The following is a 13,295-nucleotide window of genomic DNA, read 5'->3' as shown; positions in this document are numbered from 1 at the left end:
GCCTTCGAGGAGCTGACAGTCAAACTGGGAGGAGAGAGATGCTAAAATAAACTGCAGGTAGGGGAAAAGCAACAGTGTTTAAAGGTGTTGACATAGCACTGAGGGAGAAGGATGTGGGGTGAGGATCGAATTGCTTACAGGGTGAGATTCAAGTGCTTTGATGCCATGGAAATGTTGAAGTGTCAGTAGGTGGGGAAATAGGGTGGGGAGTTGAAAATTAGGGAAGGCCTCCTGGAGATATGATTTAGGGCTTTGAGGATTGGGAAAGCAATATTCTGCCAGACGTGAAGGGGGAGAGAGTTCCAGTCAGTAGGGTCAATGGTGAGAGAGCGGAGAACATTTGAGGAACAAAGTGTGCGGAGCTGAGCAGTATTGGCAAAGGAGGGGGATTGATGCCTAAAAGACAACAGTTAGGAGATTCTGTTTGGGGCAGAGAGGAATGGGCAGCCATCAGAGGATTTCAAGGAGTGTGGAGATGGGCATAAAATAATGTTTTAGGAAACCAATCCGGTTAGCAGAATGAAGTACAGCCTGAAGAAGGGAGAGGCAGGAGAAAGGGAGGCCAGGGAGAAGGCTGATGCGAAAGTGGAGTTGGGCTAGGAAAAGTCGTTGCATCATTGCGGTGGCCGTTTGAATGGAGAAGAAGGGGTCAATTCCAGAGATGATGCAAAGAAAGAACTGATGGGATTTGGAGACTGAATAAGTGGGTTGGGAGAGAGAAAGAGGAGTCAAGAGGCAGTTAGCAAAAGAGAGGATGTTGGTGGGGTCAACAGAGGTGGGAAAGTAAGAGCGAGGAGAGGGTTCTTCCCGGCTAGATGGCAAGTTCCTTGAGGGCAGGGATAATGCCTACTAATTCTATTGCACTCTCCCAAGCACTTAGTATAGTGCTCTGCAAATAGTAAATACTCAGTCTATCAATGGTATTTATTGAATGCTTATTGTGTGCAAAGCAATGTACTAAGCACTTGGGAGAGTTGGTGTGTTCCCTGCCCAAAAGGAATTTATGGTCTAGAGGGGGAGATATACACAAAAATAAATTACAAATAGGGATGTGAGCCTTGGGGCACCGAGGGTGGGGTGGGTACCTAGTACAGATCCAAAGGCATAGGTGATGCAGAAGGGAGAGGGAATAGGGGAGGTGAAGGCTTTGTTGGGGAAGGACTCTTGGAGGAGATGTGATTCTAGGAGGGTTTTAAAGGTGAATAGAGTTGTCAAATAGGAAGGGGGAAGAACTTTCAGGCTAGAGGGAAAATGCAGCATGGCCTAGTGGAAAGAGCATGAGCTGGAGAGTCCAAGGATGAGGGTTCTAATCCTAGCTCTGCCACTTGTCTACTGTGTGACCTTGGGCAAGCCACTTAACTTCTCTGTGCCTCAGTTACCTCATCTGTAAAATGGGGATTGACTGTGAGCCCCATGGGGGACAGGGACTGTGTCCAACATGATAACCTTATATCTAGCCCAGTGCTTAGAACAGTGCTTGGCACATAGTAAGTGCTTAACAAATAACAGTATTATTATTATGTAGGAAAGAGGTCTATACAAATGCCCTTGATTGATTGGTTTGGAAGGGAAGATGAGGAGCTGAGTTTGGGATATGTTGAGTTTAGGGTGTCAGCAGGGCAGCCATCTAGAAATGTCCTGGAGGCAAGAGGAAATGTGAGATTGCAGAGAAGGACAAAAGTTGGGTCTGGAGAAGAAGATTTAGGAACCATCCACCTAGAGATGGTATTGAAGCTGTTGGGGTGGATGAGGGAGTGGGTATAGGTAGAAAATGGAGAAGGAAGGCCTAGTGGATATAGCATGGCCCTGGTAGTCAGAAGGACATGGGTTCTAATCCGAGATCCGCCACTTGTTTGGTGTGTGACTTTGGTCAAGTCACTTAAGTTCTCTGTATCTGTTACCTCATCTGTAAAATGGGGAATAAGACTGTGAGCCCTATGTGGGACAGGGACTGTGTCCAACTGGATCAACTTGTTTCTACCCCAGTGCTTAGTACAGTGCCTGGCACATAGTAAGTGCCTAACAAATTACCATAAAAAAGTGGGGGACCAGAACTAAGCTTTGAGGGACTTCCACAGTTAGAGGGTGGGAGACAAAGGAGGAGCCCGCAGAAGAGGTTGAGAACGAGAGGCCAGAAAGATAGGAAGAGAACCAGGAGAGGACAGTGTTGTTGAAAGCAAAGGTTTAGTATTTCAAGGAAAAAGGGGTGGTCCAGTGTCTTAGGCAGCTGAGAAGTCAGGAAGAATTAGGATAGAGTAGGAGCCGTTGGATTTGGCGAGAAGGAGGAAGAATGAAGGGGATGGAAGTCAGACTGAAGAGGGTCGAGGCAGGAATTGGAGGAGGGAAAGCAGAGGTAGTGGGAGTGAACTACCAGTTCAAGGGATTTAGTCAGAAAGCAGGGGGAGGGAGATGGGTGAGAACCAGTCCCACCATCCTGGGGTCCAAGAGGCGGCAGATGACTCAGGCTGCCTGGGGGCCACCCGACAGCCCAATCTCTGACCCGCCGATGTCTCCCGCCCTGCAGGAAGCAGCACGAGAACGACGAAGGGGAGGGCCACCGGCGCCACAAACACAAAAAGAATAAGCGCAGCAAAGAGGACAAAGAGGCCAGCGAAGATGGCGTCCCCGAGGGCGGCGAGCCGGATGCCAAAGATTAACGTGGCTGAGGGCCCCGCACCTCCCCCGGTCCCATCCTCTCTCCGCCTCTCTTTCCTCACCTCTCCTCCTGAGGACAAGCCGGCATCAGTGGCCGTGCGGAGAGAGGTCTCAGATTGGATCCTATGGTTTCTCAAGACTGGTAGTCCTGGGGGCGGGGCGGGGTGCCAGGGCAGCAGAGGCCCGGCCATGGACTCTTGGACACTTAGCTATGGGCTCCTCCCCATCCGGGCCCCTCGCTCTCTCCGAAGGTGGGCAGGGACGGCTATTCCGGACCATGGGTCCCTTAGGCCCTGTTCAGGCTTGCAGTCAATGCTGTGCCCAGTCCCCGGCATGGCCAACAGGGGTCAGGGGGCATCTTGGACCAAGAGACCAACAGGACTTAGCCAGCACCCCAAGCCTGTCCCCCTACCCCCGGCCCGTGCGGCCTTCTGGGATGGGGTGAGGAAGGGTGGAAAAGTGACCCATGACCGGATGGCTAACTCAGGCGAGACGGGATGGAGGCCGGCTGGCCAGGTCCCAGACGGTGGCCTGGCTTCGCCACCCACTGCCACTCATCCTTCTGCCAGCCGGCCCCGGGCCCTGAGCCGATTCCTCCCCACGCCCTGACCAGCTGGCTCCGGGCTGGCTCCGTTTATTTATTCCCCGGCCCCTCCCTGTTGAGTTAACCGTCCAAGTAGTAGGTTGTTTTCTTCATTGTTTTTTTGAGGGGTTCAGAGTCAGAACCCCGGGGGCGGGGAGGAACCCGGACCCCCAAACGTCTGATGCTCCTAATTGGCTCATCACCATCTGTGCATCTTCGCCCCGCCAATCCCGAACAAGGCCCGGCCAGGGCTTGGAGGGGTGCAGCAGCCCCGTGGCAAGTGGCCCCCAGAGTTGGGCTAACCCCCGCCCCCACTACTGTCCCCTCCCCCTTCAGCGTAGCATGATCTCAGTCTGTAAGCTAGGGGAATGTGCCAGGGCGGGTGGGGGAGACGGGGTGTCACACAGGGAGGGGTGCAGAAGGACCCTGGGGGAGGCGGGAAGAGAGTAATAAAGCAGTTTTTTGTAAAAGCATTCCCTTTCTTTTCAAGCTTCCTCCTCCACCCACCCCAGCCCAGAGCCCTGCAGACACCAGACTAGGCAGAGGGCATTGTGGGGTGAGGACCCTCTTGCTCTCCCTCCCGGGCAAGGGCGAAGCATGTTGTGGGGTCCAGGCCATGGAACGTAGCCACATCCAAAATGATAAAGCAGATGGGGGACGTGCCAGCCGACAGCGGCAGGCTGTCTGGTATGCAGCCGGCCAGCTGGCTGCCAGAGATGAGGAGGGCTGAAGCAGCAGGCACGATCAGGCCGGGCCCAGGGGCTTCCAGAATCCCCGCCCTGTGTGTCAGGGTGAGAGGTCACTGGAGAAGGACTTTTAGATTGGTGCCATCTCACGGACGATGGGGCCTGTCGAGGATGAACTATATCCAAGCCCAGAGCCTGGATTTCAACTACTTCCTGGAGGGCCAGACCACAAAAAGGGCTTTGCCCTGGACCACCTCATACCTCCCTCGTTTTGAGCCTCCGTTCCTATGCCCCCTACCTCCATCCAGGGCAGAGTCAGAAGGGTGGAGCGATTCACCCCAGCTGTGGTTCCATCCTTTGTTTGCTCCTAAACCGCCCCCAGAAATGAGGCCTGCGACATGGGTTCCTTCTCCCTGCTGCTGTTCAGTGCAAGGGCAACCCTGAAGGGGCCTGAAGGCTGTCCTGGGCAAGGAGGATCAGAGACAGGTCAGACAGGCAAGACAAAAGCCCAGTATTTTGGGATGAAGCCATGGGGCAGCCGACTCAAGTGCCGAATGACCCGTTGGTGACCAGAAAGTAGGAGGTGAGTATCAAGCTACCGGTTAGTGGTGGAACATAAGACCCACCTAAATTGACAGTGCTTCTGTGGGGGTGAGGAGGGTCCCCCTATGACATCCCCTTCCCAGTGGGCTCCACAGCTTCTGCATTTCCCTCCCAGGCTCCTGGAGAGGACCAGGTGAATGTAGAGCTAGGTGGTGTCAACACAGATGATCAGTTGTTGCCACTGATGGCTGTTGTAACGTGTTTAACATCCTTGGGGCTCTTTCACCTCTTTGAGAAGCAGTGTGGCCTGTTGGAAGGATCCCGGGCCTGGGAGTCAGAGGGACCTGGATCCTAATCAATCGTATTTATTGAGCGCTTACTGTATGCAGAGCACTGTACTAAGTGCTTGGGAAGTACAAGTTGGCAACATAAAGAGACGGTCCCTACCCAACAGTGGGCTCACAGTCTAGAAGGGGGAGACAGAGAACAAAACAAAACATATTAACAAAGTAAAATAAATAGAATAGATATGTACAAGTAAAATAGAGTAATAAATACGTACAAACTTATATACATATATACAGGTGCTGTGGGGAAGGGAAGGAGGTAAGGCGGGGGGATGGAGATGGGCAGGAGGGGGAGAGGAAGGAGGGGGGCTCAGTTTGGGAAGGCCTCTTGGAGGAGGTGAGCTCTCAGTAGGGTCTTGAAGGTAGGAAGAAGGCCTTGAAGGTAGGCTTGGCGGATGTGTCCTGTCCCACCGTCAACCCCCGGCCCACGTCATTCCCCCTGTCCTGGAATGCCCTCCCCACGGCTGCCAAGCTAGCTCTCTTCCTCCCTTCAAGGCCCTACTGACAGCTCACCTCCTCCAGGAGGCCTTCCCAGACTGAGCCCCCTCCTTCCTCTCCCCCTCTCCGTCCCCACTGTCTTACCTCCTTTCCTTCCCCACAGCACCTGTATACATGTATATATGTTTGTACATATTTATTACTCTATTTATTTTACTTGTACATATCCTATTTATTTTATTTTGTTAATATGTTTGGTTTTGTTCTCTGTCTCCCCCTTCTAGACTGTGAGCCCACTGTTGGGTAGGAACTGTATATGCTGCCAACTTGTACTTCCCAAGCGCTTAGTACAGTACTCTGCACACAGTAAGCGCTCAATAAATATGATTGATTGATTGATTGATTGATTGATTGATGTGGGGAGGGAGGGCATTCCAGGCCGGGGGATGATGTGGGCCGCGGGTCGACGGCGCGACAGGCGAGAACGAGGCATGGTGAGGAGATTAGTGGCAGAGGAGCGGAGGGTGTGGGCTGGGCTGTAGAAGGAGAGAAGGGAGGTGAGGTAGGAGGGGTTGAGGTGATGGAGAGCCTTGAAGCCGAGGGTGAGGAGTTTCTGCCTGATGCGCAGATTGATTGGTAGCCACTGGAGATTTTTGAGGAGGGGAGTAACATGCCCAGAGCGTTTCTGGACAAAGACAATCCGGGCAGCGGCATGAAGTATGGATTGAAGTGGGGAGAGACACGAGGAAGGGAGATCAGAGAGAAGGCTGATGCAGCAGTCCAGACGGAATAGGATGAGAGCTTGAACAAGCAGGGTAGCGGTTTGGATGGAGAGGAAAGGGCGGATCTTGGCAATGTTGCGGAGCTGAGACCGGCAGGTTTTGGTGACAAATTGGATGTGAGGGGTGAACGAGAGAGCGGAGCCGAGGATGACACCAAGGTTATGGGCTTGTGAGACGGGAAGGATGGTAGTGCCGTCAACAGTGATGGGAAAGTCAGGGAGAGGGCAGGGTTTGGGAGGGAAGACAAGGAGTTCAGTCTTGGACATGCTGTTTTACGTGGCGGGTAGACATCCAGATGGAGATGTCCTGAAGGCAGGAGGAGATGCGAGCCTGGAGGGAGGGGGAGAGAGCAGGGGCAGAGATGTAGATTTGGGTGTCATCAGCGTAAAGATGATAGTTGAAGCCATGGGAGCGAATGAGGTCACCAAGGGAGTGAGTGTAGATCGAGAACAGAAGGGGACCAAGAACTGAACCTTGAGGAACCCACACAGTAAGGGGATGGGGGGGGGGAGGAGGAGCCTGCAAAAGAGACTGAGAATGAACGACCGGAGAGATGAGGAGAACCAGGAGAGGACGGAGTCTGTGAAACCAAGGTTGGATAGTGTGTTGAGGAGAAGGGGGTGGTCCACAGTGTTGAAGGCAGCTGAGAGGTCGAGGAGGATTAGGATAGAGTATGAGCTGTTGGATTTGGCAAGCTGGAGGTCATTGGTGACCTTTGAGAGGGCAGTTTCCGTGGAATGTAGGGAATGGAAGCCAGACTGGAGGGGGTCGAGGAGAGACGTGTGTAGACGACTCATTCAAGGAGTTTGGAAAGGAATGGTAGGAGGGAGATGGGGTGATAACTAGAAGGTGAGGTGGGGTCAAGAGAGGGGTTTTTTTTAGGATGGGAGAGACATGGGCTTGTTTGAAGGCAGAGGGGAAGGAACCAGTGGATAGTGAGCAGTTGAAGATGGAAGTTAAGGAGGGGAGAAGGGACGGAGCTAGAGATTTCATGAGATGAGAGGGAATGGGGTAGAAGCACAGGTGGCCGGAGTAGCACTTGAAAGGAGGGAGGAGCGCTCCTCTGGGGATACTCCTAGGAAGGATGGGAGAGTAGCAGAGAGTGTTGAGAGCAAGGGGGGTTGGAGAAGGGTGGGGAGTGACTTTGGAGAGGTCAGACCTGATGGATTTAATTTTATTAATGAAGTAGGAGGCCAGATCATTGGGGGGTGAGGGAAGGAGGAGGGGGAGGAACTGGGGGCCTGAGAAGGGAGTTGAATGTATGGAAGAGCTGACGGGGATGATGGGCATGGGTGTCAATAAGAGAGGAGAAATAGTTTTGTCTGGCAGAGGAGAGGGCTGAGTCAAGGCAGGAAAGGATAAACTTGAAGTGAACAGTCCCTGCTCTGTCACACATCTACTGTGTGACCTTGGCTGAGTCACTTCAATTCTCTGTGCTTTGGTGACCTCATCTGTAATATGAAGATATGATGTACATCTAGCTTTAATTCTATTTGTCCTGACAACTTGACACCTGTCCACATGTTTTGTTTTGTTGTCTGTCTCCCCCTTCTAGACCGTGAGCCCGTTGTTGGGTAGGGACCATCTCTATATGTTGCCGACTTGTACTTCCCAAGTGCTTAGTACAGTGCTCTGCACACAGTAAGCGCTTAATAAATACAGTTGAATTAATGAATGAATGAAAGACTGTGAGCAACCTGATGACCTTGTATCTACCCTAGCATTTAGTAGTAATGATAATAATAATAACAATGATGGCATTTGTTAAGCGTTTACTATGTGCGAAGCACTGTTCCAAGCACTGGGGGGATACAAGGTGATCACCATCATTATCATCAACAATCGTATTTATTGAGCGCTTACTATGTGCAGAGCACTGTACTAAGCGCTTGGGAAGTACAAATTGGCAACATATAAGGTTGTGATCAGGTTGTGGGGCTCACAATCTTCACCCCCATTTTACAGATGAGGGAACAGGCACAGAGAAGTGAAGTGACTTGCCCAAAGTCACACAGTTGACAAGTGGTGGAGCCGGAATTAGAACCCATGACCTCTGACTCCCAAGCCCGGGCTCTTTCCACTGAGCCATGCTGCTTCAATAATAATCGTGGTGTTTGTTAAGCGCTTACTATGTGACCGGAACTGTACTAAGCACTGGGGTGGATACAAGCAAATCGGGTTGGACACAGTCCCTGTCCCACATGGGGCTCACAGCCTTAACCACCACCCCCATTTTACAGATGAGGTAACTGAGGCCCAGAGAAGTGAAGTGACTTGCCCAAGGCCACACACCAGAGAAGTGGCAGAGCTGGGATTAGAACCCATGACCTTCTGACTTCCAGACCTGTGCACTATCCACTGTCACAATGCTTCTACAGGGCTTGGCCCACAGCACATAAGCATTTAATAGAGAAGCAGCGTGGCTCAGTGGAAAGAGCCCGGGCTCTGGAGTCAGAGGTCATGGGTTCAAATCCCTGCTCTGCCAATTGTCAGCTGTGTAACTTTGGGCAAGTCACTTCTCTGGGCCTCAGTTACCTCATCTGTAAAATGGGGATGAAGACTGAGCCCCCCCATGGGATAACCTGATCACCTTGTAACCTCCTCAGTGCTTAGAACAGTGCTTTGCACATAGTATGTGCTTAATAAATGCCATTATAAATACCACACATGATTTAGTGCCCAGATAAACTATCTGACTCCCCCATGTTGCTTCCTCTTCAAAGTGCCAGAAATGTGGTCCCCTGGGAGGGGGAGAGACCTTGGACAAGTCATTTAGCTTCCGTTTCCTCATCTGTCAAATGGGGTTCCCTCCTAGACTGTGAGCCCCCTGTGTGACAGGGACTGTCTAACCTGATTATCTTGTGTCTAGTACTTAATACAGCGCTCGGCCCATCGCTAGCACTTAGTGCCATTATTTTGGTGGAGGAGCTAAGGGTAGGGAGGATGCGGCCCTTCCCAGGTCTGTTGCCACTGCTCTCTCCCCCACATCTTCTACCATGGTCCCCTTGTTTTCTGGCTCCGGTTCTGGACAGCCCAGGCAAGCGGTGTGGGGGCTGTCTCCACAGGCCCAGGTTTCTGCAGGCGTTGTCCAAGGAGAGAGCCAGGGCCAGGGATTCCCCCCCTGCCCATCCCAGTCAGTCGTGAATCTGGCGCCATCTCACTGTCTGCCTCCGCCTCCCCACTGGCTCTGGGCCTCGGTCTGGGCCTGCCCTAGGCTCCGGCCAACCCCGGCCTCACAAAGCCTCTCGGGGCAGGATCTTTTATATTTTTTCTTTAACAGCATTTGTTAAGTGCTTACCATGGGCCAGGCACAGTACGAAGTGCTCTGGTAGCTACAGGGTCAGATACCATCTATGTCCCACGGACTTAATCCCCATTTTCCAGATGAGGGAACTGAGGCTCAGAGAAGTGAAGTGACTTGCAAGAAGGTCACACAGCAGGCAAGTGGCAGAGCTGGGATTAAAACGCAGATCCTCTGCCTCCCAGTCATTCATTCAATCGTATTTATTGAGCGCTTTGTGCAGAGCACTGTACTAAGCGCTTGGGAAGTACAAGGCGGCAACATATAGAGACGGTCCCTACCCAATAACAGCCTGGCTCTTAAACTATGCTAGGCCGGGTCCCGGTTCCCAGGAAGGGGACTGTGTTTGTGAAAGAGGACCACCAGCCTCTGAGGTTGCTCTCAATGGGGCCCGGTGTGCGGAGGATGATTGGGCTGCCATGCTGGGGAAATAGGGGCTTGGGGGCCAAGGCCTGGCTGTTGTGACCCAGAACGAGCGGCCACCTGCGAGGGGGGGGTGAGGGGGGCAGGGAGCAGGCACGCAGGGGGAGGCGCATAGGTGAGGGGCCAGGGAACTCGGGCACAGGGGGAAGGTGGAATGGGTGGCTCTGTTCGGAAGGACACGGAGAAAGGTGGTGGGGAAAATGTAGGCCAGTTTCCTTCGTTTGCGGCTAATCAGATACACGCTGCCCCGTGTCGTATCACAGTCAGCCCTGGCTACCTTCTCTAACAGACTGGTCCCGGGCCTCTCTCCTGGGCTGAGCCCCAGACGTTCACACTCTGTGGCCTCCTGAGAAGTCCTCAGGAACCACCCCCCAAAAGGCTTCAACTTCAACCCCTCCCTGCCCCCGCCTCACTCCCAGCATCTCCATGGCCAGGGCCCTCCACCTCACCACAGGGACTTCTGGAGATGATGCAGGTTCCAGTTTCCTGGGTGCATCTGTCCTGTTCCAAGGTTACCAATCGTCCATCTTCTCCCCCTTCCGATCTGAGTGTGAGAGAGTGGGGAATGGAGATAAGGAAGAGTGGAGGAGGGCCGGAGGACATGAGGGCAGGGGGGTAGGATGGGTGAGGAGGAGAGAGAATGGGCAAGAGAAGAGGAGATAAGAGAAAGAAGGGGGATGGGAGAGGCCTAAACCTATGTAAGAGAGAGTGAGGAAAGCATAGAGGAAAGGGAAGAGACCTACCTTGCATTTGTCCTACCCACCCCATTGCTCCCAGCACGGAGGAGGAGTGGACTGGCTTTCCCACCACCACTTCTCAGCCACCTACCTGGACTCCCACAGTACATAACATGAACATATGTGTCTATCTACTCTGTTATAATGTACTAGCCCAAATGCTTACTACAGTGCACACAGGAAGCACTCAATAAATACCATGGATTGGAATAAGAACACCCCCGCCAATCAGGCCCCTCAGGAGGTCACATGGCAGGGCTCCGTCCTCATGGCTGCCCAGCCACTTGGACTCCTGCAATAGACATTAACATGGGCAAGGCCAGTAAACTGGTAAAAAGCCCATTACCCACACCTAAAGAACCACACAAAAAACTGCTTATTTTACAATAATTTATGCAGGCATCAGAGCCATATTCTACAAGGCACACTTAGAGGCAGTGCTCATGATCTGACCCCCAGGAAACAGTTTATGACTGACTGCAGTGAGGGTCTGCTCCACAACCCACTACATCAACAAACCCGGGCCCCCCCATCCTCCCTCTCTAGGGCCACAGGGCCCAGCTCCCTACATGGAATTCCAGACCACAACACTAACCACCCCCAATCTCAGTGGCTCAGCCAATTAACTGGACCGCGGGGCTGGGCGGGGAAAGCGATTCTGGCCAGCCTTCGCTGGTCTTGGCCCATGTTCTAAAGACAGGCTGGGCTATAGCCAGTCAGTCCCACGTGCCCACTGCCCGCTCAGGGCCTGAGCTCAGATTGTGGGTGTTTCCCAAGGGGCTGGGAGGAATTTAGCACAAGGGACGTTGAGGGGCAAGGGATAGGGAAGTCCCTGACAGGTGAAGAGATCTGCAGCCCTTCTCAGTGGCTGGACACTGAGGGGGCAGGCTGGCTGGGGGTGGGAAGGGAGGAGGCCTGACTCTTCCCCTCCCCCTCTGCTCCTGGAGCAGGCTGGGGTTCGGCAATGAGGCAGGGGCATAGGGGCAAGACCGTATTGGCAGAGAGAAGTGGCATGGCTTCTGCCCATAACTCCTGCCCAGGCCGGCCCTCAGATCAGGCAGCTGCAGTGCCGGCTCCACCCCTGCCCTCCTCCCTGGGATAGGGAGGGGGCACGGGCCCGGATCACCCTCTCCCTCCACCCCAGGCTTGCCCCTGGAAGGGATGGGTAGTCCAGAGGGTGTGGGGAAGTCCTGCAACCCCCAAGGAGGGAGGGAGGTGGCCCCTGTGGCCACCCAGGCGTCGCAGAGGATCTGATAGGCCTACGAAGTCGGCCCTGTCAGATGCTGCCTTTTCTGCCATAAATAAATATCAGCCGAAGCCACTGCCTTTCTGCAGGGGCACACCACCACCCCGACCCCACCTGCCAAGATGAGGCGGCAGGGGAAGCCACTGCAGTAACAACAGCAACAACAACTGGGATAAAGCCAAAGTAGGGAACAGGTACAGTGGATCTCAAACCATGACATGGATGGGTGGCTGAGTGGCACGGTCCTGCCCCGTCTTCTCCAGAATGTCCTCGGGCAGAGTCCAGTGTGGGGCAGGGGCGGGGGGGAGGGGAGGGGTCCCCTGGCCACGGAAGCTCCACCCCAGCTGGGTCACACCAGGCTCCCCGGCCAAGACACCACAGTCAGCGTGACCCTGTTTTTCTGCTCCTTCAGCATTGGGATCAGCTCCGAGTTGGCCATGCGGACGGCCGGCAGGCCATTGACCGCCACGATTTCGTCTCCGCACCTGATGGGGAGGAGAGGGGGTCAGAGGGTGGAAGTTTGCACGGGTCCAAGGCCGACGAGGAGGTAAACACCCCCCGCCCAGCAGCCCGGAGCCCACTCCCCACAGCCAGGACCACCTCCCACCCCAGCTGGCCCCAAGGCCCACCCACACTTCCAAGTCCTGTTCACCCGTCGACTTTGAGCCAGCAGGGACCATGTCTACCCTTACAGTTACATTAGAGAAGCAGTGTGGCTTAGTGGATAGAGAACAGGCCAGGGAGTCCAAAGGACTTAAGTTCTAATCCTGGCTCTGCCACAGGCCTGCTATGTGAGCTTGGGCAAATCACTTCACTTCTCTGGGCCTCAGTTACCTCATCTGTAAAATGGGGATTAAGACTGTGAACCCCATGTGGGACAGGGACTGTGCCCAACCTGATAAATTTGCATCTACCTCAAGCACTTAGACAGTACTTGGCACATAGTAAACTCTTAACAAGTACCATAAGTTTTTTTATAACTCGTTCTCTCCTAAGACCTTAGTACAGTTCTCCGGAAACAGTAAGTGGCTGAATAAATACCACTGATCAGTTGATCGATGTGGATGGCAAGTGTATTAAATGCTAGAGTGGCGTTCCTGGCCAATTCCCATTACTGGCCCTGGGAGCCTCAGGAGTGGGGTCGGGGGGAGTGGGGCCCTTCGGCCGTAGCTCAAGGTCGGAGTGAGGAGGTGGGGGAAATAGACTTCACTCCTGCTACAGAATGACAGATGTCACCTAGATGGTAAGTCCTCGAGGGTAATAATAATAATAACAACTTTGGTATTTGTTAAGCGCTTACTATGTGCAAAGCACTGTTCTAAGCGCTGGGGAAGGTACAAGGTGATCAGGTTGTCCCATGTGGGATTCACAATCTTCTCTGAGGGCCAGAGAAGTTAAGTGACTTGCCCAAAGTCACACAGCTGACAAGCGGCGGAGCCAGGATTTGAACCCATGACCTCTGACTCCCAAGCCCGGGCTCTTTCCACTGAGGATCATGTCCACCGTGATGGGAAGTAGCATGGCCTAGTGGATGAGCACAGGCCTAAGCAGGGG

At 53.5% G+C, this 13,295-nt stretch overlaps 2 protein-coding genes across 3 annotated transcripts in view; one reads left to right on the top strand and one right to left on the bottom strand.

The window, feature by feature from the left end:
* The window catches only part of LOC119930078 (pre-mRNA 3'-end-processing factor FIP1-like), a 42,594-nt gene extending 38,982 nt beyond the window's left edge, over nucleotides 1-3,612 (top strand). The window contains exon 16 of the mRNA XM_038748528.1: nucleotides 2,525-3,612. Coding sequence (XP_038604456.1) covers nucleotides 2,525-2,657 — 133 coding nt within the window. The 3' untranslated portion in view covers nucleotides 2,658-3,612. The remainder of the gene's footprint in view (nucleotides 1-2,524) is intronic.
* A 7,259-nt stretch (nucleotides 3,613-10,871) lies between these two features.
* Nucleotides 10,872-13,295, bottom strand: part of LOC119930128 (ligand of Numb protein X 2-like) — a 52,334-nt gene continuing 49,910 nt past the window's right edge. For both annotated transcript variants that reach the window (XM_038748628.1, XM_038748629.1), the window contains exon 10: nucleotides 10,872-12,226. In XM_038748628.1, coding sequence (XP_038604556.1) covers nucleotides 12,091-12,226 — 136 coding nt within the window. In that variant the 3' untranslated portion in view covers nucleotides 10,872-12,090. The remainder of the gene's footprint in view (nucleotides 12,227-13,295) is intronic.

Source organism: Tachyglossus aculeatus, chromosome 6 (genome assembly GCF_015852505.1).
Source record: "Tachyglossus aculeatus isolate mTacAcu1 chromosome 6, mTacAcu1.pri, whole genome shotgun sequence".
NCBI classification, from domain to species: Eukaryota; Metazoa; Chordata; class Mammalia; order Monotremata; family Tachyglossidae; genus Tachyglossus; species Tachyglossus aculeatus.
Note: the sequence above shows the minus strand (reverse complement) of the source record. Positions and strands in the feature narration are given on the sequence as shown.